This window comes from Equus asinus, chromosome 2 (genome assembly GCF_041296235.1).
Source record: "Equus asinus isolate D_3611 breed Donkey chromosome 2, EquAss-T2T_v2, whole genome shotgun sequence".
In the NCBI taxonomy this organism is placed as follows: Eukaryota; Metazoa; Chordata; class Mammalia; order Perissodactyla; family Equidae; genus Equus; species Equus asinus.
In genome coordinates, this window is record NC_091791.1 from 97,739,343 (window position 1) to 97,762,108 (window position 22,766).

Here is a 22,766-nt window from a genome sequence, read left to right on the forward strand (position 1 = left end):
GCTCAGGGCGAACCTTCCTCACAAGAAAAAAAACAAAAAAGAAAGAGTAGATCTAATAAGGAAAGAATCAATCCTAGATCAGAAAAACTTGACTCAGTCAGGAGAGGGTAGCCAGCCTGGGAAGCATAGAAAAGAAGGAGAAGGAGAAGAAGAAAGAGGAATGGGATTAGGGGGACAAGGAGGAGGAGATGAAGGAAAACAGGGGTGGGGAGGGGAGGCAGCAGATAACAACCAGCAGCCGTTCAAGGACCATCCTGAAGACCAGTTCTGCCTTCCCTCGTAAGGTCATGAAGATGCATAAAGCATCCTCACGAACAACTCAGGGAGAGAAGCCAAGACAGGCAGACTATCTAATAAACCAAGGATTTTTATGCAAGAGGCACAGACCATTACCTAAGAGATAATTTATTCAATAGGATTGGACCAAGCTTTAATTTGAAGTAGATATTTAGTTAATTTTCCCCCAGATAACCAGTGAGTAGGGACTCAGGAGAAATACGATTTTTGCATAAGCAAATTTGAACATTTTATTTTATCTTCATACGCAGGTTGTGGTGTGAGTGAAATTTCATGACCTTCTTATGTAAGGAATGTCAACATTTCTAGCACAAAAATAAATTACTGGAGGTGGTCACTATAAGCTAGAGTAAGCAAACAACGCATCGTGGAAAAGAGACATTTCAGATGGAATTTAAAGGATGGTGTGATGTGAACAGGACAAGATACGAGAAACCACATAAGCAAAAGAGAAACAGCAGAAGCAAATTTAGTATCTATGAGGCACAGCCTTGTCCAGCAAGGGTGAAAGTTGTGAGTTGAATAAGAGACAAATCTAACCAGCTTCTGGAGGTCCTTGAATGCAAATGAGGGGAATTAAAAGCAGTAAGGATCCACAGAAGGGAGTGACATAGAAAAGGTGGCATTTTAGGACCAGTGTGATGGCAGGATGGATTGAAGTTCTGGAAACAGACAGGAGAGCAAGTAGCTCCTGTGCAAATTCAGAGCAATGGCCATGGAAAGAAAAGAATACCGCTAAAAGAAAACTGTCAGAAATTAGCCATTCATAGGATCTGTAGTATAAAGGATCTTTCATGGGTCACATCAAATGTCACCTCTTCTGGAAAGCTGTCAGGCAGCCCAGGGACCCCACAGTGCGGAATTAACCATGCCTTTTCCTGTGCTCATACAAAAACGTGTTCATGCTACGAAATATGTTACCAAATTACGACAGACTGATTTAAAAAATATTTCCCCTTTGCCCTCTTCCAGCACTTCCTTTAATACCATAAGCCCTGGTATAAAAAGAATATGAGTAGTCAGTGAATTCAGTATTAGCCCATCTTGCTGATATGCGTGAGTTCTCTTGGAAATTCTCCATTCGCTCTGATACCCCTGATAAGGATAATTTCTTACTGAGGCCCCAGGAGCCCGGCCCTGGCTGTGAGGGTCTATTCTGATTGCTGATGGGTTATGTCTGAGGCCAGCAGTTACTTGGGAGCCCCAGCACTGCATGCTGGCGTGTTCTGATTCCCTAATCTTCCAGATCCTTCAGCCCAAAGCCCCACCTCCCCCCGGCAGAATGAACCCAGGGCGAACCCCTGGCCCGCAGCCTGATTTCTCAGGGAAGGGAGTGCCGTCTTCATTTCCTGGTCCTGCCCGGTGAAGCATGGATTCCTGACACCAGGGGTGGGATTTCTTCATCTATGGGCTCTGAATGCGAATGCTTGTCCTTCTCACACCCAGGCTTCATAACAAAAGAACATTCACTCTTTCCTTGAGCACCTGCCCAGGTGTCCTCTGCTGAGGTGGGCAGAGGTAGGTCAGAAATGCAGCTGTCAGGGTCTGTTCTCCTTCAACTAGGTCCTCCCCGTGCTGAGGATGCGCCCTGGGCCGGGGGACTCCATTGCTGTGACCACCCTCAGGTGCCTCTCCTTCAGTTCCCTCCCTGCTCTTCCCTGCCCTTCGTCTCTCGCCAACTGAATATCCAGAAGGTCTTTCCTACCGTTCCTGGGACTGGAGTCTCTCTAACGGTATCTGAAATTATAAAGTCCCTCTGATTACCTCTGCAGTTCACGTGCCCATGGGTTGTTAAAAGCAACCTTAGTGTCGTTGCTGTTGTCTGTAGTGTCATTTCACTATCTAACAAAGCTGGTTACCTAAATTTCCTTCTCTGTAAAGGTGGGGATAAAAATAACACCTACTTCGTAGGGATATTAGGAGGGTTAAATTTTTTATTCGTGAAAAGGCTTAGAACAACGCCTAGCATTTAGGAAGTACTTAATAGGTGCGAGCTATTATTATTATTATTGATTTTGGTTAGGAGTTAGGAAGCTGACACACATACAACAAACCGCATGGTCCCGAGGTTGGGAGCCGGGGCCTCCAGATACGGCCCTGGAGGAATAGAGTTATCAGCAATCTCTGGGACAGAACTGAATGTCAGGTCTCCGGGGCTCACAGGCACTGACCTCTGCTTCTCACACAGCAGGCTTCCTGATACAGTCCGGCCGTGGATGGTGACATCCCTTGCATGGGAATGGAAGATCTTGCAGACCCATCAGAGGGGGCGCTCAGGCCCCCACAAGTAGAGATGTGGGCATTTCTGAATGATGAGGAAGTTTCCCTCAAAAAAGTGCCTCATCTGGGAATCAACAGAGACAGCTTCCTTCAAAAGAGTGGGTAACTGGCCCCATTTCAGGGAGGAGAGAAGCCGCTGACTATTGACCTAGCACGGCCCATCTGCAGTGAGCACATGAACGGCATTGAGAAGCAACACCAGGGGTGATCTGATCAGAACTGCGGGCTTTTTCTACTTGTGGTGGGCTGCAGACTAGTCCCATTGCTGCCCTCTGGACCACCTTGGGTGACAGAGAGGTGGAGATTTCAAGGGGATGACTCTAAATCCCCAATTAATAAAGCAGGAAGCAGCTCAAGTAATTACATGAAAAGAAAAAGTGACCATGTTTTCGCTCTGAGTTCATTGTGGTTACAACCACTTACGGCACTTGACTTCCTTGCAACACGTCTATGGTATCGTCCCAGGAATATATTTGCACAATCTTTCCTGCACAGGAGCAGACTTCTTACAGATCAGCAACTCTGCAGCTGGGGCTGCCTTTACCCACCTCTGGTCTGCAGTAAGGCTAATGCCCAGCTGCAGACGCTTGGCACCCGGAGATGGAGGGGTGCCCTGAACACCAGAGCTATGAAGGACCTGCCACAACTCTCCCTTATTTCCCTACAAGGAATTTGGTTGGAAACTCTGAGTTTACAATGGCAAGCATAGAAATTAATGCCATATTCTTATGAAATCTTTCTAAGGACTCCAACTCTGAGAACTAGAAAAAGGCAAAAGTTACATTGCTGTCCTCCCCCCAACTCCCCCTCCCTGAGCATCCATTTCTCACCAGCCTAGAGGTGGTACAGCCTAGAGGTTTCCACGGTATCCTCCCAGAGGGGTCATCAGTTAGAGACCACGGGTCCTCCCAAGACCCACAGAGCCTCAGGGGCATCAGATCTTCACTCAAATGCACCAAAGTCCTAACCTAATATGCACTACTTTCGGTATATTACATTTCATCTCTACACTCTACACTGTAGACAATATTCCTAGAACCCCGTAACACCCGTGTTGAAAAAGATGCCTTTTTGGAATTAGCTAGAGCAGAGTGACACACACACATAGAAACCCTAGAATGAAATCTCTTGATCTGGGAATTTAAAATGAATTCCCCTAGAGAGCTTCACAGAGTATTGCTGGATAGCACACTGTTGTGAAATTGATTCTTGAAGGACTGGAAGGAATGGGTCAGTCCAATTTTCCTGAGAAGACAAGCTGTCCCACTGTGCTAATCAGAATAATGCACCCTCTCCCCCTCCCCACAGATGCTCCCAACCTAACCCCTAGCACCTGTGAATATCTTACCTTACATGGCAAAAGGGACTTTGCACAAAGCAGCCTTTAACTAAGGGTAAGGACCTTGAGAATGGGGAGATCACCCCGGATTATCCAGGTGGGTAAAGCTTGCTCAGATGGTCACAGGCAGGTATGACCACAGAAAAATGGTCAGAGGGGTGTGATATTTCCAACTTTGGAGATGGAAGAAGGGGACACGAGCCAAGGGATGTGGGCAGCCTCTAGAAGTGGGAAAAGACAAGGAAACAGATTCTTTCCTCAAGCGTCCAGAAGGAATGCAGTGCTGCTGACCCCTTAATTTTAGCTCAATGAGTCCCCTATTGGACTTCTGACTTCCAGAAGTGTAAGATAATAAACTTACGTGTATTTTTTGTGTGTTGTGTGTGTGTGTGTGTGTGTGTGTGAGGAAGATTGGCCCTGAGCTAACCTCTGTTGCCAATCTTCCTCTATTTTGTATGTGGGACACCGCCACAGCACGGCTTGATGAGTGTTGTTTAGGTCCACACCCAGGATCCAAACCAGTGAACTCCAGGCCACCAAAGCAGAGAGCACAAACTTAACCACTACACCATCAGGCCGGCCCCAATAAATCTGTGTTGTTTTAAGCCACTAAGTTCACGGTAATTTGTTACAGCAGCAATGATAAAAAAAAAATTTAAAAAGCAATGCACTCAGGCAAAAGATAGTAGATCGAAAAGTCTCATGGATAAAACCCTCAGGCTGCTAACGCATTCATGCGCTTGTTTAAGCAGGAATGCTAGACTATATCTGTACCTAAAGGCCTGCCTTTGCCTGGGCTCAGGTCAATCTCTCTTCCTCCTTCATCCCCCACCTGGCCTTCCAGCTCACCACATGGAGCCCTCATGCACACGTATGTCTCTCTAGCCCTCTGACTTCCATGCTGTCATGGGACATGTGAGCCTCTCCCAGGACATGGTGGACACAGGTCTAGCTACCTCGGGGCTGAGTGACACTGGAGTTTGAGTGCCCAATAAATAAGCCACCATTTTTCCCACCTAAGTTTCAGAGATAAAGATAAACATTTCTACTTCAAAGCTGATTAAAATAGACCAAAAACATGGCTTGAGCTGTGCAGGCACAAGGCCTTGCGACCACTGCCTGCTCCACCCCAGTCTAGAGCTTGGGGCTGCCCACTGAGGAAAGTCTGGGTCTGCAGAACAGAAATGCTTGCCCAGGACTGTGGTCTCCCTCCGGCCCAGGACACAGAAGGAGGAGAGGGGGACAAAGCCTCAGGAAGTGAAATTTTAAAGTAAACTAGTTACAGCCAATTGAGAAAAGCGGACATAAAAAAATTAAAAACTAAATCTCCCTTAGATGTCACATTCTCAGAATTCCCTTTTAATTCCTGTCATTTTGATTTGGGTACATATCACTCAGAGAGAAATGTTTTGCGTGGAAAATAGGACTGCTTCTTTCTGATATTTATTTTGCATTTCCAATTTGTAAAGCAAAATATTTGCATTTTGTTTTTCAGTGTTGGTTTATAATCCTTCCTTATGTGTGATTTTCTTGAGTCACCCACATGCTCCTGAACTCATCCTGCAGTGGGCAGGACCGGCGGTTTGGAACAGGAGAAACAGCACTAGACCAGTTCAATCTGTGCTCCTCCTAGGCGGCTTCTGGAAACAATTTCACCTCCCTCAGCCCTAGTCCCTCATTTGCAAAAGAGATGTCACCGTCACCACACCTAGGGTGCCCACATCTCCCCAAAACAGCGAGGGTCACGGGAGATCGCGCACATTAAAGTGCTTTGAACTCTGAAGGCATTTACAGGTATTATGTCCTGTTCCTATGAATTCAGAAATTATTAAATACTTACCAAATTAGATCACAAGTGTGAAATGGCCTAAGAAGGTAGTATAAATGGAAGGTCTGAGATATACAAAACCTGTGGTCAATTAAACAGATATTCAAATTTTCCACCAAGGGGACCAAGAGGCTTTACTGTACACATTATAACATTATAACTTAAAACATGAACATATTTTATTGGATTGTATAATTTTTATTACAGAACTTACATGATTGCTGCATGTCTTATATCGAATGTTCTGCCCTTCACAATTCCTAAGGGAAAAAGGAAAAATAATGATTTCATAAAAGTGGTAGACAGCAAAAAAAAAAAAAAAAGCCAAAATAAGGCAGTGGTAAAATTTTTATTAGTGCACATTACCTCAAAGATTCAAAGTTTAAATTCTAAGAAATAACAGGAGGCCGAAAAGTGCTGTGGAAGTGTCACTCTAAATAGGGAGTTAATTCTTCACTTGAATTAATGTAATAATATTACTTACAGCTTTCGCCCTGGGGGTCCATATAACCAGTGAAATTAATATATGATGTGTGAGTGTGTGTGCATGCACGTGTGTGTGTGTGTAATGTGTGCATGTGTGTATTTTCTTCTATGAGGAAGAAGGGAAAGCTACAGGCAGAAGCATTTGTGTAGCTGCTCCCTGTGGGGGACCTTCTCTTCTCCCTGACTGAGGTAACCCAAGTCAGCAGGGCACCCCATGTCCTTCTCCAATGGATACAACTGTCTCTGTTAAAAATTTGCTTGGGGCAATGCTTCTATTTTTTATTTCGACCATTGGCTTTACTAAATGGATGCTACAAAATAGCGCTGGAGTGGCTTTCTTGGGGTACCGGAACTGGAAGAGTCTGAAGTCATAAATTTGAGAATCCTGGAAGGATGTCCACCCATACCTTTTCCTCCCCTCCAGCCGCTTGCTCTGGGACCCTGCCACTCATTTTCCAGGCAGATGTTCCCTTTGGATGTTTGGAATTCCATCCAGTAGGTACGTCCCTCAAGCAGTGCCCAGTGCTCTATATTTTACATAAATTCCTTAAAGATATCTGATCTATTAACGGTACGTTTCCCAATTTTTCAATGGAGTTACATATTTTTACCTTTTATGTCTCCCTGGCCAATTCAATGGCAAACTGGGAGCGAGGAAAGCTAAACAGAGGCTTAACTCATCACCTTGAAGTAAAAGTCAGTAGATACTATTTTGACTGTTTTAAAATATTTAGTCCTACAAAAACAGAAATTTTTAAGAAGTGGACCTGAAGAGATCATTCTTTTGCTGGCATGATTTAAATATGAACCTATATGAAATGATTAATAGAGTCTATTTCAGAAATACATAACTCATTGCACATACTTTCTAATGATTCTATTTTTACTGATTACAAAAGGAGTAAGTGAAAACTAATAACGTGACAAGAAGTATAGAGGAGGAAAATGAATCATTCAAAACCCCGTCACCAAGATCTTCACTCTTAATTTTTTGGCATTTAATCTTCCAGTGTTTCTGCCATGACCTATTTACAGATGTAAAATCATACTGCTAATTCAACTTTGTATTTGTTTTAATCTAACATAACAAGGATTTTCCCATTTTATTAATAATTCCTGGAAAAACTGTTTTAATGACTACATAACAGCCCATTATACAGACATTATATTTTTTGTAGTTTTGTATTTAAAATATTTTTAAATTGAGGTAAAATAGACATAACATAAAATTTACCACCTTAATAATTTTTAAATATACTATTCAATATTGTAAGCATATGCATGTGGTTGCACAGACATTACCTTTTGTGGCTATTTATGCTGCCTCCTCTCTTTACCTACTTTTAAAACTTACATACAGTAAAATTCACTTTTTGGGCGTGTATAATTTTATGAGTTTTTACAAACCCATACAGTTGTGTAAGCACGACCACAATCAATATATGGAAAAGTTGCATACCCCATAAATGCCCCCATGTTACCCCCTTGTAGTCAACTTCTCCCCACCCTCAGCCACTGGCAACCACTGATTTGTCTTCTGTCCTATTAATTTTGCCTTTTCCAGAATGTCATATAAATGGAATCTTACAGCTTGTAGCTTTTTGAGACTGACTTCTTTCCCTTAACATAATACATCTGAAACTCATCCGTGTTGTTGCACGTGTCAGTAGTTTTCTCCTCTTTAATTGCTGAGTAGTATTCCATTGTATCTATGACCAACAGTCTGTTTATCCGCTCACCAGCTAGATATTTGGGTTGTTTCCAGTTTGGGGCAATTATGAACTAAACTGCCGTAAACATTCACATATAGGTTTTGTGTGAACGTAGCTTTTCATTTCTCTTGGGTAAAAACTAAGAAGTGGGGTTGCTGAGTCTAATGCTTTTTATATAATATAATAAAGCTTTGCTAAACATCTCTATACTTTCATTTTTGTTCATATCTGGAATACGTCTCTAGAAGTGGATAACAAATGCCAGTCCTTTCATAATATGACTTTTCCATGTATGAGTTTTTAACTCCTGGTGGGTATTACTTGATTGGCTGTTTTTCTAAGAAGAGTATATGGATGGCATATTATTCACCTTTGTGCTTCACATAGGAAAGGCAATGCAGCAAGATACATTGCTGTTTCCATGATGCTTTTTCCGCAAAACTGTGGGCACGCTTCATTGACTTTTGACACTTAGACTTGCAGAGGAGAAGTCTGATTTTCATTCTTTTGTACATGTCTGGAAGCTTAGACTTTTTCGTTTTGTTTTGTTAGTATTTGAAGTAAAAATTGTAGTCAAAATATATCCAGTTGTGCGTTTACTTTTACTGATTTTGACCAAAAATGGTGAGCTCTTTTGATTGGAATACTTAAGGTTTTTATTTGCAGTGCTGCAGATTATTCTCAGATTACGATTTTGATTACCGCTCTTGTTCCAAGAACGCCTGTAATTCTTAAGTTAGGGTTCCCTCTCTCTGCTCCTATTATTTCCCTATTGATCTATCTATGATGTTCTCTTATATACATCTCATTTCTTTGAGCTTCTCTTACGCTTCCAAGAAATCTCCTACAGTTACTCCTCCACGTGACTGAGTTTCTTTTTACGTAATGATTATTGTGTTTTTTATTGTCTGACATATTTTTTGAGACTGCTTTTCCCTTTTTCTTTCTTTGCAATCCTTCTCAAACTCAGCCTTCTCCATTTACATCTCATCCCACCCTAACCTCGCTCTCTGTTCCAACTGCAGCGTAGCCCTAGTCTCCTCATCTCTTTGTTTTCTGGGAGGTGCAATCCCAATGGGATTTAGAAGGCACGTGGGAGAAAGAAGTTTTGGAGTGAAAAGAACAGCATTAGAGCTGCCTCCAAAAGCACTACCTGAATGGTAGTTAAATTTCTGAACTTGAAAACAGACAAGGTGTTCAATTAGTTGCCCTTTTTAATATAATTCTCTCGACTTGAGGATTAGAACATCTTCCCAGATTACTGCAATGGGTTGACCCAGTCTTAGTATTTTGTAACACTGTCTATTTCCATCTTTGTCACTTGTCAGAGGTACACGACTTCGAAATTTAATATTAAACTCTTCATGAGGCTACATCAAATTTTAAGCATTCAAGAAGCACCAAACTGGGAGGCTGGTGGGAAAAGCATATTAGGGTGAAGAAGTCTCTCTCGCTGAAAGGGAAAAGATTCCACCCTCCTGGGAAACAAGAGCTACGCCAGCAGATAAGGCCATTTACTTACATGACTTATTTCATTGTGCTTTATATGTGTGGATGAAAGAAGAAAATAAATCACAGAAAAAGTGAAAGGGCAATTTAAAATACTCTGGTTATTTTGGAAAAGCCCCAATTGAGGAAAGCAGGTAATAGATTAGGGAAGCGATAACCGAAAGCTTTTTGTATCATTCTGACTTATAAACCTAAAAAGCTTTGATTTTAATTTCAAGGGGGCAGGCAAATTACAGAGACACAGTTTAAGAAAGTATTTGAATTGATCTAAATACTGGAATACGAAAACTCTTGAAACTTACAAAGAATAACATTTTCTTTAAAAGTGTCTTCAAACTTCAGAAATAATTTTTCAGATGCATTTTTAGTAATCGTTTCATTTTTGCTATTTAAATAAGAAATAAAACTATTTTTGTAAAAAAAAAAATTTAAACTAAAAAGGAGAGAACATATCAGTCGAAGGAAGCTTATGGCTGTGTTTCAGGCCTGCTGTGTAGACCATATAGTTGGGGTCTACACCCCACTGCCATCTGCTGTGTCCTAATGGCAAGCCTCGTATCCAGGAGGCAGTAACTTGCATCTTGAGTGTTGAGCCTGAAAATCTAAACCGAAAATGTAAGTATATCTGCATTTCAAATTCCACTACAGCTGCAGAAAGTTATACGGAAAACAGAACATTTTATTTCATGAATGCTCAAAAATATAAAGTATCATTTGGACTCATTGCTTCTCCAAGAAGCTCTGATGGTGAACCTACTAGGTACCAGGAGGTGGATATAAAGATGGGGGAGATTCTCTCTCAATTCCCTTAACAAGTCAGTAGGAAGGTTTTTTAACCCAACCATCTGGCCGAGATTTTCATCATTCTGCTTCACTTTGTCCAACCTAACAACGCACTAAACCCACTGACTGGCCTCTATTGATGTGGCATGCTTTGGTTACAATTTAGTATGAAAATGAATGACCACTTTACGAAACAGGCATAAAATGAAATGCAAGTTATTTTAAGGTTAAGGACACTAGAGTCCTAATTCCCCAAGCAAGAACCTGCCAGCTTATTCTGGAAATGATTCCTTTGGCTCAAAGCAACTCAGCTACAGAAATATTACTTTCAAGTTTTTAATTTCATTCTAATTATTATATGCAAGAGCTAATGGTTATCAGGAGTATATGAAAATTCAAGAACATCATTTCACAATTATGTATTTTCTATCCATTACAACATTCGTAACACCCTGAAACTGAAGATTTTTGAAGCCATAAATTTGTGAATATATAAAAAACATATGTTGATTCCACACGAGGATACGTTAGAAACATTAATAAAATTTCCCTGGAGTTTATAGCACTATAATTTATTACATTCATTTGATGATATATTGACTCAAATACTAGTGTCTTAAAAACTGAGAAGCATGTGTTTTGAAGAATAAAAATATATTAATTTTTAAAAATAGTAGTTAACTTAAACCTGTGTTTCCCATGGTTGGCACTTGACTAGAATATTAAGTTACAAATTTCTGCAGGAGAAAGAGACATTCTGGCTGGCGTATGGTTTGCAGGGCAAAAGAACTGACTGTGCATTTAAATGTAATCAAAGTCTGAAATAGCTTTATCCACAAAGAAATAAATGAGCAAAATAGCTACATCCGTCCCCTTCTCTAAATCATGAATATAAAGGAGCTCACTGATAAAATGAGAAAGCACTGAAATGGTTTCTAAAGCTTTGGGATAGCTTTTTATTTGGTTTTATATGTAACCACCTCCATATTCCTCTTCCAAGAAAAATCGACCACGAGAACTCAATATTTATGAAGATTTAATAAGTCTCTAAAGCTGTTTGAGGATAAAGAGACTCGATCAGCTTTCCAAGGGAAGTAGGTTTCCTTCTTAAGAATCTCAGAGTACTTCCAAAATTACAGTGAAATTTCTTAATATGGGAGTGGGTAGGTAAGGTTTGGGGCTGCCAAAAAGGTGGGGAGCAGGAATAAATGAATTATTAACAAACCTGCTGCCCTTCTTTTTGAATTAATCTGATTTAATTTGTATGCAGAGAAATGATGTTACTGCCCCTGTTTGTCATCAGAGAAGAGGAATGAGTGGGTGTGCCACAAGCCTGGCCCCATGCCAGGAACCAAGCCGGAAAAAGGACATACACTTATCTTACTGTAAATACCACAGAACATACTGTTGTCTCCTTTACTTTTTAATATTTGGTTTAGGATCTTTTCTAGCCTCAGATATTTGATCAAATTAGATGAGCTCAGAGAGTGAGCAAACTTGGGCATTCTCAGGCCTCAGAGCAAATTTCAGAATACAGGTTAAGATTGGTACATACAGAGACTAAAAAACACTATGTAAGCCCTAAAAAAAAAATGAAAAAGTTAAGTACTACTTCAGGAATGGAGACTCAACATATAGTAGCAATATTTAGGATAGAATTGTTTTTGGGTTCCTATAGTTATTTTATTATGAAATGTGTTAAGTCCACCAAAAAGAAAGGAGAATGATATAAACTCATGGACACATCAGTAAGCTTCATCATTTCTTAAAAGTTTGGATTTTTAAGAAATGTATTGTTACAAATACGGTGGAAGCTCCCTGCCAAACGGCCTCAATCCTATTCGCCCCCTCACTTGCCCCACGCTCCAGAGGTAACTAAGGAAATGGTACCATAGTGTGCATAACCTGCCACAGCTTGATTTTTTTGTCTCAACACTATGTTTTCAAGAATATCTATGTTGACAGATGCAACTTTAATTCATTCATTTTTATGGTTCTAGAGTAATCCAATTTATAAACATACCACAATTTATCTATCGATTCCTTTTTTTTTTGTGAGGAAGATTGGCCCTGAGCTTACATCTGTGCCAATCTTCTTCTAGGTTTATGTGGGATGCTGCCACAGTCTGTCTTGATGAGTAGTGTGTAGGTACACACCCAGGAGCTGAACTCCGCTGACGTGGAGTGTCCAAACTTAACCACTACACAACCGGGCCAGCCCCAATTTGTCGATTCTTTTTATTTTCTATTGATCAATTTTCCTGAAATTTTATGGAGATTTAGGTCTGTTCTGCAATGAGCAATCTTGTACTATCTCCTTAGGCACATCTGCACACGTGTCTCTGGCATATAAACCCAAGTAGGACTGTCCCGTGGTGGGCATCCACAGCTTCGCTGTCACTAGATATTGGCAAATAGCCCTCTAAAGTGGGAAAACCAATTTTCACCCCTACTAGTCACGCAGGAAGGGTCTTGCTTTTACACGTCTAAGTCAATATTTGACATTTTAAAACTTTTCAATTTTTCCCAGTCTGAAGAATACGAAATACCTCACTTTGCATTCTTCGGCATGTTCCATTAGTGAGGTTAACATTTCCATTTACTTTGACCAGGCAGCTTCCCCTTCTGTGAATTTCCTGTTCATGGCCTTTGTTCATTGTTCTACTAGCTTGCTCTTGCTTTTGTTTTATTGATATGTAGAAGTTACTTAAATAGTTCAGATACTAATCCTTTACGTCCAGAGTCTCCCACTCTCATCTTTTCTTTGGGTTGATAGTATATTTTTATGATACATATCAAGTGTTTTCTTAGTGTGCTTGAATGTAACCATATTTTCCCTTGGAACTTACACTCTTTGTATCTTAGTGAAGATCACAAAGACATTCCCCTATGTTTTCTTCTAAATATTTTCATCATTTGCTTTTCATAAGTAGACTTTAATCCCCCCGAGAATGTATTCTTCATATAGATTGGCATTTTCTAATATTTTTCCTTTGGATATCAATAATCATATCTGAGCCCCATGTATCGAATATCCACCCTTTCTCCACAAATTTTTAGTGCCGCCTTCAATATATATCAAATTCCCATACATGCATGTTTCTGATTCTTGACTCTCCGTTTTGCTATCCTGGTCTATTTGTGCCCATGCTACTATTGTAGTTAAATTTTAAAAAATTAGCATCTGGGCAAGTCTCCCATTTTTTTTCTTCTCTAAATTGTTTTCATTATCTTTGTACTTCCACATGATTCTTAGAATTGGAATTACGCTTAAAGATTAGGTTAGGGGAAATTGGCATTTTTATGATTTTGAGACTTCATATTTATGAACATATTATATCTCTCTATTTAGGTGAGCTTTTAAATAGTTCATAAAAGTCTTGTACATCTTTTATTGAATTTATTACAAGGTATCTTATATTTTGTTAGTAGCATAAATAGTATCTTTTTGAAATTTTGCTTTCTTATTAACTTTTCCTACTGTGTAAGAATACAGTTGTTATTTGTGCATTAGTTTTGTTTCCAACAACCTTAATGAACTCTTTTATTAGTCCTATTATTTTATGTATAGATACTCTTGGATATTCTATCTAAACAATCAGGTAGTCTCTGAATAATGAGAGTTCTGTTTCTTCCTGTCTAATCTTCGTATTTCATATGTTTTCTTGCCTTATTGCACTAAGCATGACCTCAAGTACAATTATGAATATAAATAATCAGAGCAGGCATTCTTATCTCAGACCTAATGCTAAAGAAAATGCAGTAACATTTTACTATGAAGGATGATATCTACTGTGGATTAAGAGAGTGTACACCTCTATTCCTAGTTTGCTAAGATTTTTCTTTCCAGCTATGAGTAAGTGTTCATTTTATCAAATGCATTTTTGCATCGACTTAGATAACTGTATGACTTTTCTCCCTTAAATCTTCAGTACTGTGCCTGCTGGTGCTTACTCATGGCAAATACTTCCTTATGTATTACGTATTTTAGGATTACGAGTTTATCGTAAGCAGGGCTGTACTGATAGGATTAGGAATCCTATACAGCCTGGCTTGGTGACCCACATCTCTCTATCTTTTACCACTACCAGTAACCTCAGGGTTATTGCAGGTTACAAGACCACTTTTCATATTAATTTCTTACCTCAAAGCTCCCACAATCACATAGGATATATACATTCAACTCAATATATACAAGCTATATAGATCAATACACACGCACCTCAAACTCTCAGGAGAACAGGTCCATTGTTCCAAAGTGGACATTTTTTCCCTTCAGTGTTGAGATCAAGATATTTAAATTCCCTATGCTGGTATTTTCTTCTCTATTCCATCTGATTAGTACATATATGGAACTAATGGTTCTTCCTTTATCTCAGGGTTGGAGTTCCCATGCTGTGCCTCACATACACTCAAGACTTGACATCTTGTGATTATGAAGGAATTAAAACTCAACAGCCTGAGTTCTAGAGACCAGAAAATCCCATCTCCATCCCTGGGGTAGGCAGAGAATCAGTATGCACTTACTGAGCTGGCCTTCAGTTTCCTCTTTGTTTTTGGTTCTGTGGTTTCCTTTAATTTCTTGTAGGTTCAGCTTTACTTTTTTTATACATACATATATTAAGACTTTACTTTTTCAGAGAAGTTTTAGGTTCACCGCATAATTGAAGGGAAAATGCAGAGATTTCCCATATATCCCCTGCCCCCACATATGCATAGCTTCCCCCATTATCAACATTCCCCACTAGATGGTACATTTGCTACAACTGATGAAGCTACATTGACACATCATAATCAGCCAAAGTCCACAGTTTATATTAGGGCTCACTCTTGGTATTGTACATTCTATGGGTTTGGATAAACGTATAATGACATACATCCATAATTATGGTATCATACAGAGTATTCTCACTGCTTTGAAAATCCTCTGTGCTCTGCCTACTTATCCCTCTCATTGATCCTTTTACTGTCCCCATAGTTTGACTTTTCCAGAATGTCATACAGTTGGAATAATACAGTGTGTAGCCTTTTCAGATTGGCTTCTTTCACTCCGTAATATGCATTTAAGATTCCTCCATGTCTTTTCATGGCTTGATAGCTCTTTTCTTTTTAGCACTAAATAATATTCCATTGTCTGGACGTACCACAGTTTCTTTATCTATTCACCTAATGAAGGACATCTTGGTTACTTCCAAGTTTTTGCAGTTATGAATGAAGCCTCTATAAACATCCGGGTGCAGGTTTTCACGTGGACATAAGTTTTCAGATCCTTTGGGTAAATATCAAGGAGCACAAATGCTGGATCATATGGTAAGAGTATGTTTAGTTTTGTAAGAAACTGCCCAACTGTCTTCCAAAGTGGCCATACCATTTTGCATTCCCACCAGCAATGTATGAGTTCCTGTTGTTCCACATCCTCACCAGCATTTGGTGTTGCCAGTGGATCCAGATTTTGGCCATTCTAATAGCTGTGTAGTAGTATCACATTGTTGTTTTAGTTTCCTGATGACATATGATGTGGAGCATCTTCTCAAATGCTTATTTGCCATTTATATATCTTGTTTGGTGAAGTGTCTGTTAAGGTCTTTGGCCCATTTTTTAATCGAGTTGTTTTCTCATTGTTGAGCTTTAAGAGTTTTTTGTATATTTTGGATAACAGTCTTTTATTAGATGTGTCTTTTGAATTTATTTTCTCCCAGGCTGTGGCTGGTCTTCTCATTCTCTCGACACTGTTTTCTGCAGAGCAGAAGTTTTTAGTTTTAATGAAGTCCAGTTTATCAATTATTTCTTTCATGGATCGTGCCTGTGTGTGACGTTCTACTTAAAAAGTCACTGCCATGCCCAAGGTCATCCAGGTTTTCTCCTATGTTATCTTTTAGCAGTTTTATAGGTTTGTGTTTTATACTTAGGCCTGTGATCTATTTTGAGTTATTTTTTATGAAGGGTGTATACATATATATAAGGTCTGTGTCTAGATTCTTTTTTTTGCATATGGATGTCCAGTTGTTCCAGCATTATTTGTTGAAAAGACAGCCTTTACGCCATTGTATTGTCTTTGCTCCTTCGTCAAAGATCAGTTGACTATATTTATGGAGGTCTATTTCTGGGCTCTCTATTCTGTTCCATTAATTTATTTGCCCATTCTTTCACCAATACCACATTGTCTTGATTACTGCAGCTTTTTACTAAGTCTTGAAGTCAGGCAGCATTAGTCTTCCAACTTTGTTCTTCTCCTTCAGTATTGTATTGGCTGTTCCAGATATTTTCCCTCTCTATATAAACTTCAGCATCAGTTTTCCGATAGCCACAAAATAACTTGCTGGGATTTTGATTGGGATTGCATTGATTCTATAGATCAAGTTGGGAGGTACTGACATCTTAACAATATTGTCTTCCTATCCATGAACATGGACTATCTCTTCATTCAGCTTGACTTTTAAAAAGATTTCTGTCCTATTTCATCTGGCATTTCTAGGTGTTTTTTAAATTGAATTGACTCTTTTAAAATAACTGTAAATCACATGCACTTGTAAGAAATAATGAAAAGAGATCCCACGTATCCTGTTTCTCTTAATGGGAGCATCTTGTAAAACTATAGTACAAAAACACAACCAGGATACTAACATTAATACAGTCAAAATACAGAAAATTTCTATCACCCTAGGATCCCTTCAAGTTGCCTTTTATAGCTGTACCTTGTTTCTTCCCACTCTCACCTCCTCCTTAATATCTGTCAATTATTAATCTGTTTTCCATTTCTATAATTTTTGTCATTTCAAGAACATCATATAAATGGAATCATATAGCATGTAACCTTTGGACAATGGGGTTTTTTTGTTTGTTTGTATTTTGTTTTTGCTTTTTACCTCAGCATAATTCTCTGGAGATTCAACCAGGTCCTTGTATATATCTGTGGTTAATTTTTTTTAACTGCTGTGTAGTATGCATTCCACAGCATGGATGTACTATAGTTTTTTTAACTATTCACTCACTGAAGGCATCTGGGCTGTTCCCATCTTTTGGATATTATGAGTAAAGCTGCTATAAACATTCATGCACAGTTTTTCATGTGAACTCAAGCCTTCATTTCTCTGGGATAAATGCCCAGGAGTACAACTGCTGCATTGTACGGTAGTTGTATGTTTATTTTTTTTAAGAAACTGCTTAACTGTTTTCCAGAGTGGCTATACTACTTTACATTCCCACCACCAACGCAGAAGTGATTGTTTCTCTGCATCCTTGCCAGCATTTCGTGTTGTCACTATTTTTTTTTTTTTTTTAGCTATTTTGATAGATATGTAATGATATCCCATTGTGGGTTTAATTTGCATTTTCCTAATAGCTAGTGATATTAAGCATATTTTCATGCACTTATTTTCTATGTATCCTCTTTGGTGAAATATCTGTTCATATCTTTTGTTCATTTCTAACTGGGTGGTTTGTTTTTTAATTGTTGGTTTTTAAGAGTTCTTAATATGGATACCAGGCCTTTGCAGATACATGGTTTGCAAACAGTTTCTCCCATTGATCAATGCGCTTATCCTTCTTCCAATATCACAGTATCGATTACCGCAGCTATATAATAAGTCTTGAGATCACATAGACTGATTCCTCCTACTTTACTGTTTTGGTTTTCTTTGTCCCAAATAGTTTTAGCTATTTTAGGAATTGTGCCTTTCCATATAAATCTTAGAATAATTTTGTTTATATCTACAAAAAAAGTTGCTGGAATTTTGAGTGAAAACAGGTTAAACCTCTAAGTCAATTTGGGAGAACTTATGTCTTTACTACTCTAAGTCTTCCAATGCATAAACACAGCCTCTCCACTTACTTAGATCTTTATCTCTTCCATCAGCACGTTGCTGTGTTCATGTATATGTTCCGTTAGATTTACACCTAAACATTTAATCTTTTTGAGTGACTGTAAATGATTTTGTAAATGATTTTTAATTTTACTCTACACATTCATTGCTATTAAAGAAATAAAATAGATTTTTGAATGTTTATTTTGCATCCTGTGACCTTGTCAAACTCATTTTTAGTTCTGGGAGTTATTTTGTAGATTCCTTGAGATTTTCTACATAGACAAAAATGTCATCTGCAAATAAGGTCAGTTTCATTTCTTCTTTTTGATCTGTACATATTTTATTTTATTTTCTTGTCTTATTGCACTATGTGGAATAAGAGATTCCCCCTTTCCTGATCTTAGGGGGAAAGTTTTCAGTCTTTCAACTTTAAGTACAACACAAAATGTTAACTGTAAGTTTTTAGATATTCTTTATCAAATTGAGGACATTCCCCTCTATTCCTATTTTTCTGATCATTCCTTATCACGAATTGGTGCTGACTTTGTCAAATTCTTTCTCTGCATCAATTGATAGGATCCTATGATTTTTTTCTTCTTTAGTTTATTAACTGGCTGAATTACATTGATTGATTTTCAAATATTGAACCAGCCTTACATCCCTGAAATCAACCCTACTTGGTCATGGTGTATAATTCTTCTCATACATTTTTTAATACTATTTCATAGTATTTTGTTGACAATTTTTATATCTACTACACTCATGTGGGATATTGTCTGTAGTTTTGGGTTTTTTTTATATAGTCTTTGTCTGTTTTTTGGTATCAGAGTAACACTAGATTCATAAAGTGAATTGGGAAGTGTTCCTTCCTCTTTTATTTTCTGGAAGAGATTGTGTGGAATTGGTGTAAATCCTTTATTAAAAGCTTGGTAGAATTTGCCAGTGATACAGTCTGGGCCTGGAGATTGTTTAGGAGTAAAAAGACTTTTTTTATTATAAATTCAATTTCCATCATAGTTATGGAACTACTTACCTACTTCATACTAAGGATATCTTTGGACTTCATAGACCGAAGAAAGGTAGGTCCCAAGACAGCTATGAGGCCTTCCTGGAAGTAACTCAATTTGCTCTACAGAACTTACAAAAGGCTCCAGAAGTGGCACATCAGACACTTGTGAAAGTGGCATCAACTGGTTGTAAGTCTGTTTAAGAAGCAGTAAGACTCCAAGATTTGGAGTCTCCTTCTTTACTTTGGCAAAATACTGTGTTATTGTCTAAAGAGGGTAAAACAGAAAGTCGCTGGACTGACAAATAACTGGGTACAATTAAGGGCATAGGTACCATATTAAAAAGAGGGATTAAATAAAAATGCATGTATTTAATGCTGAGACCCCAGCTTTCTGTCCTAGAATATTGAAATCAGAAGGTCCCTGTCTGAGAAATCAGAGCAGCTCAAAATGAAATATCTACAGACACCATCAGGCACAGAGACCGATCAGCCACATCTCCCTACAATTAAGTGCAGACTTTTTTCCTTCAATATGAAAAAACAAATAAGGATCACCAGAAATCTTAGAAAAGGCTTTAATGTGAAATGCAGTGACAAAGACAAACAAACAAACAAAAACCAGAAAACAGTACTTTGGAAGGAACTGAGACTATACAAGAGGAAGAAAACTCCCCCTAAAAAAGTCTATTCATATCCTCAGAGACAAACAAACAAAAGATACCGTACCTGTAAATCAGGGACAGAATGCGATTTAAAAATACATTTAAGGAACAAAAAAAAATCTCAGAAAAAAATAAAGAGAGAGGGAAAGAAAGACATATAAAATACCTAGTAAGAGAGTTGGAAAATAAGTTTAAGTAAATCTCTTAGAAAGTAGGGCAAATGGACAAAGAGAAGAAAATAGGAAGTCCAATATCTGAATAATAGGAGTTTCAACAAAAGAGAATAGAGAAAAACGAAGAGAAGAAATCATCAAAGAAATAATTCAAGACCAAAAGGAATAAGTATTCATACTTATACAAAGGGTCTGCTCTGTGTCCAACAAATGGATGAAAACAGACCCAAACCGAGACAGAGCATTATGAGATTTTAGAACACCGGGAGCACCATGCTTCAGAGAGGAGAAAAAAAGATTAGGAAGTCAGAATGCCTTCAGGTTTCTTAATACATCGCTTTTTATTAGAAGATGGTGGAGCAATGCCTTCAAGTTTTGAGGGAAAATAATTTCTATATAATTTCATACCTAGAAAGTCATCATTTAACTTTGAGGGTAAAATAAAGACATTCTCAGATATCCAGGAATGTATTCCATAAAAATGAGAAGGTAATTAAGAAAAAGGAAGAGAGGTGATGAGGAAGCGGATCTAACACAGGAGAGAGAGAAACGACAGACAGGAGGACAGAAAGATGAGATTCCAAGAGGCCCCTGAGTTCCCAGCTGGAGAGCAAGCGATTCAGCTGAAGGCCAGTAAGAATTCTCCAGAAGAAAAGTCTAAAAGAATATGAAGGAGAATGAAAATTAGAAAAGTGAGTGAAAATTAGAGTAATTTCTCTGAATTAGTGATAAACATGTAGGAAACTAAGAAAACAAGCCAGCAGAAGACAAGGCAACTGTTGACTCGAGAGAAAAGAAAAAAATACTCAGGAAAGGAAAAATAATTACAGTAGATCACATGACTCAGCTATAGTGAATAGTATAAAGACATAGTGACAACAATTTAAACACTGAGTATCGGTCTAGACAAAGTTACATGTAACCCTGGAATGAGGAACTGGAAGTGAGAGAGAGAGAGAATAGGTGTGTGTGTGCACATGCACACAGGGACCAAGAGGTGTGAAATATTGCTAAATCCTCATCTTCCAAAGTGTGAAGCTAATAGATAAGGCCTCGAACTGAGCAGTCAGGAAGTTGCAATACAGCATGTCATTTAGAAATTTAGAATAAACCTAAAGAGAATCAGAGCAAAGAGTTAATAGCAGCTGCCCCCGGGGAACGAGAAAATGGGAGGAAGGAGATAAAGAAACTGTTGTTTTCACCCCACGCTTTGCTGAGCTATTTGGCTCTTTAAACTATATACATGTACCTGTACGGAAAACATAAATAAATAAAATAAAATCTTTTAAAAAATCTCACTGCAAAAAGTCTGTATTCCCCAATATAGTTTTCAATACTGTTCACAAAATTATCCCTCGTTACCTATCCCACAGACCCATACTATAGTCAAGCAGGCTTTTCTTGAATCAACCCTAGAATTTATTAATTCATTTATCTATTTATTTATGGAACAAAATTTACTAAATTTCCACTATGTGTCAGTAATAACGGTGGACACAAGATAAAGAGATAAAAGACACCATCTACACCACTTAAAGTTTTGTTTGAATTGTGGAAATAGAAACACAAAAAAACACATTGAAATAGAACTCTGATAAAAGTATTCACAAGATTCTAAGGAAACACAGAAGCATTGCACCTGACCTTGTAAAGGAGAGGAACTGCCAACAAAAGCTTAAAGGAAGAAATGGGGATTCAAAGGAGTTTCAAATTCAACTATGTATCAACCAGAAAAAGGAGAAAAGGATGCTTTGAGAAGAAGGAAGAGCATTGACAAAATATGTGAGGTGACAGGGAACACACATTCACTTATCTACTTTGTCAATTCTCATTGTTTGGATCCTAATCACACGCGAGATACTGTTAGATCTTGGAGTGGTGAAGACATTGTCCCTTTCCTAAAAGCAGTGCTATTTTGCCAACAATAGGAAACACAAAAGGGGAATATCATAGTTAGACAGAGGTGTCAAGATAGCTTCCTAAATGAGATGACCTTGAAGAATAAGAATTAGCCTGATATCACACTAATAAAAGACACAAAAGCATATATAGGATGTAGACGATTAAAACAATAGACACACAAAAAAGCCAGGTTTAAAGGGAAGGAAAGAATGCAAGGTAACAAATATGCCACAGCAGCATTTTAAAACTTCCTTAGAAGTCAACAGATCAGAAAAAAAAAACTCAAGTGGCAAGGATCTTGAAAATCACTCTCAAATACACAGGAAAAGAAAAAAAGAGATGCAAGTGATTAAAAAGGACATAGTAAAAGTGGCAGACAGACAGAAATAACTGGTGTTCATGGAGAAGAGGCCAGAACAAAGGGGCAAGAACCAACAGTGAATGATATAATAGAAGAAAAGTTTTCCCACAATAAAAAGAAATCTAAATCTATACAACAAAAGTGGCCACCAGGTGCCAGGGAAAAATAAATAAAAAGAGACTGACAGCTAGACACCACCTTGTAAAACTCTTGACTTAAGGGAAAAATAAAGACTTCTATAGGTAGCCAGAACAAATAGGATATCTACAAAAGAAGGACAAAAATCAAGCTGGCCCGAGAGGTCTATGAGCAACACTGTATACCAAACTCTATGGAAAAAACTTCTGAGTCCTGAGAGGGTACAGCTGTGACTCAGGAATTTTATACCCAAATAAGCCATTCACTGTTTACATGTGAAGGCAAGAGAAAGACATTTTCAGATATGTAAGGACTCATAAAGTATAAGAGTCACAACTTTTTCCTGAAATTAAAAAACGCTATCAAGCCTTGCTGCGTGAAGTGTGGTCCACTGACAAGCAGCATTGACATCACCTGGGAATCTGTTAGAAATGAAAGCACCTGGGCCCCACTCCAGACTCACTGAATCAAAGTTTATATTT

General features: G+C 38.4%; 1 protein-coding gene across 3 annotated transcripts in view; it reads right to left on the reverse strand.

The window, feature by feature from the left end:
- Positions 1 to 22,766, reverse strand: part of ADAMTSL3 (ADAMTS like 3) — a 319,874-nt gene that overhangs the window by 197,996 nt on the left and 99,112 nt on the right. For all 3 annotated transcript variants that reach the window (XM_070494283.1, XM_014842654.3, XM_070494290.1), the window contains exon 5: positions 5,959 to 6,004. In XM_070494283.1, coding sequence (XP_070350384.1) covers positions 5,959 to 6,004 — 46 coding nt within the window. The remainder of the gene's footprint in view (positions 1 to 5,958; positions 6,005 to 22,766) is intronic.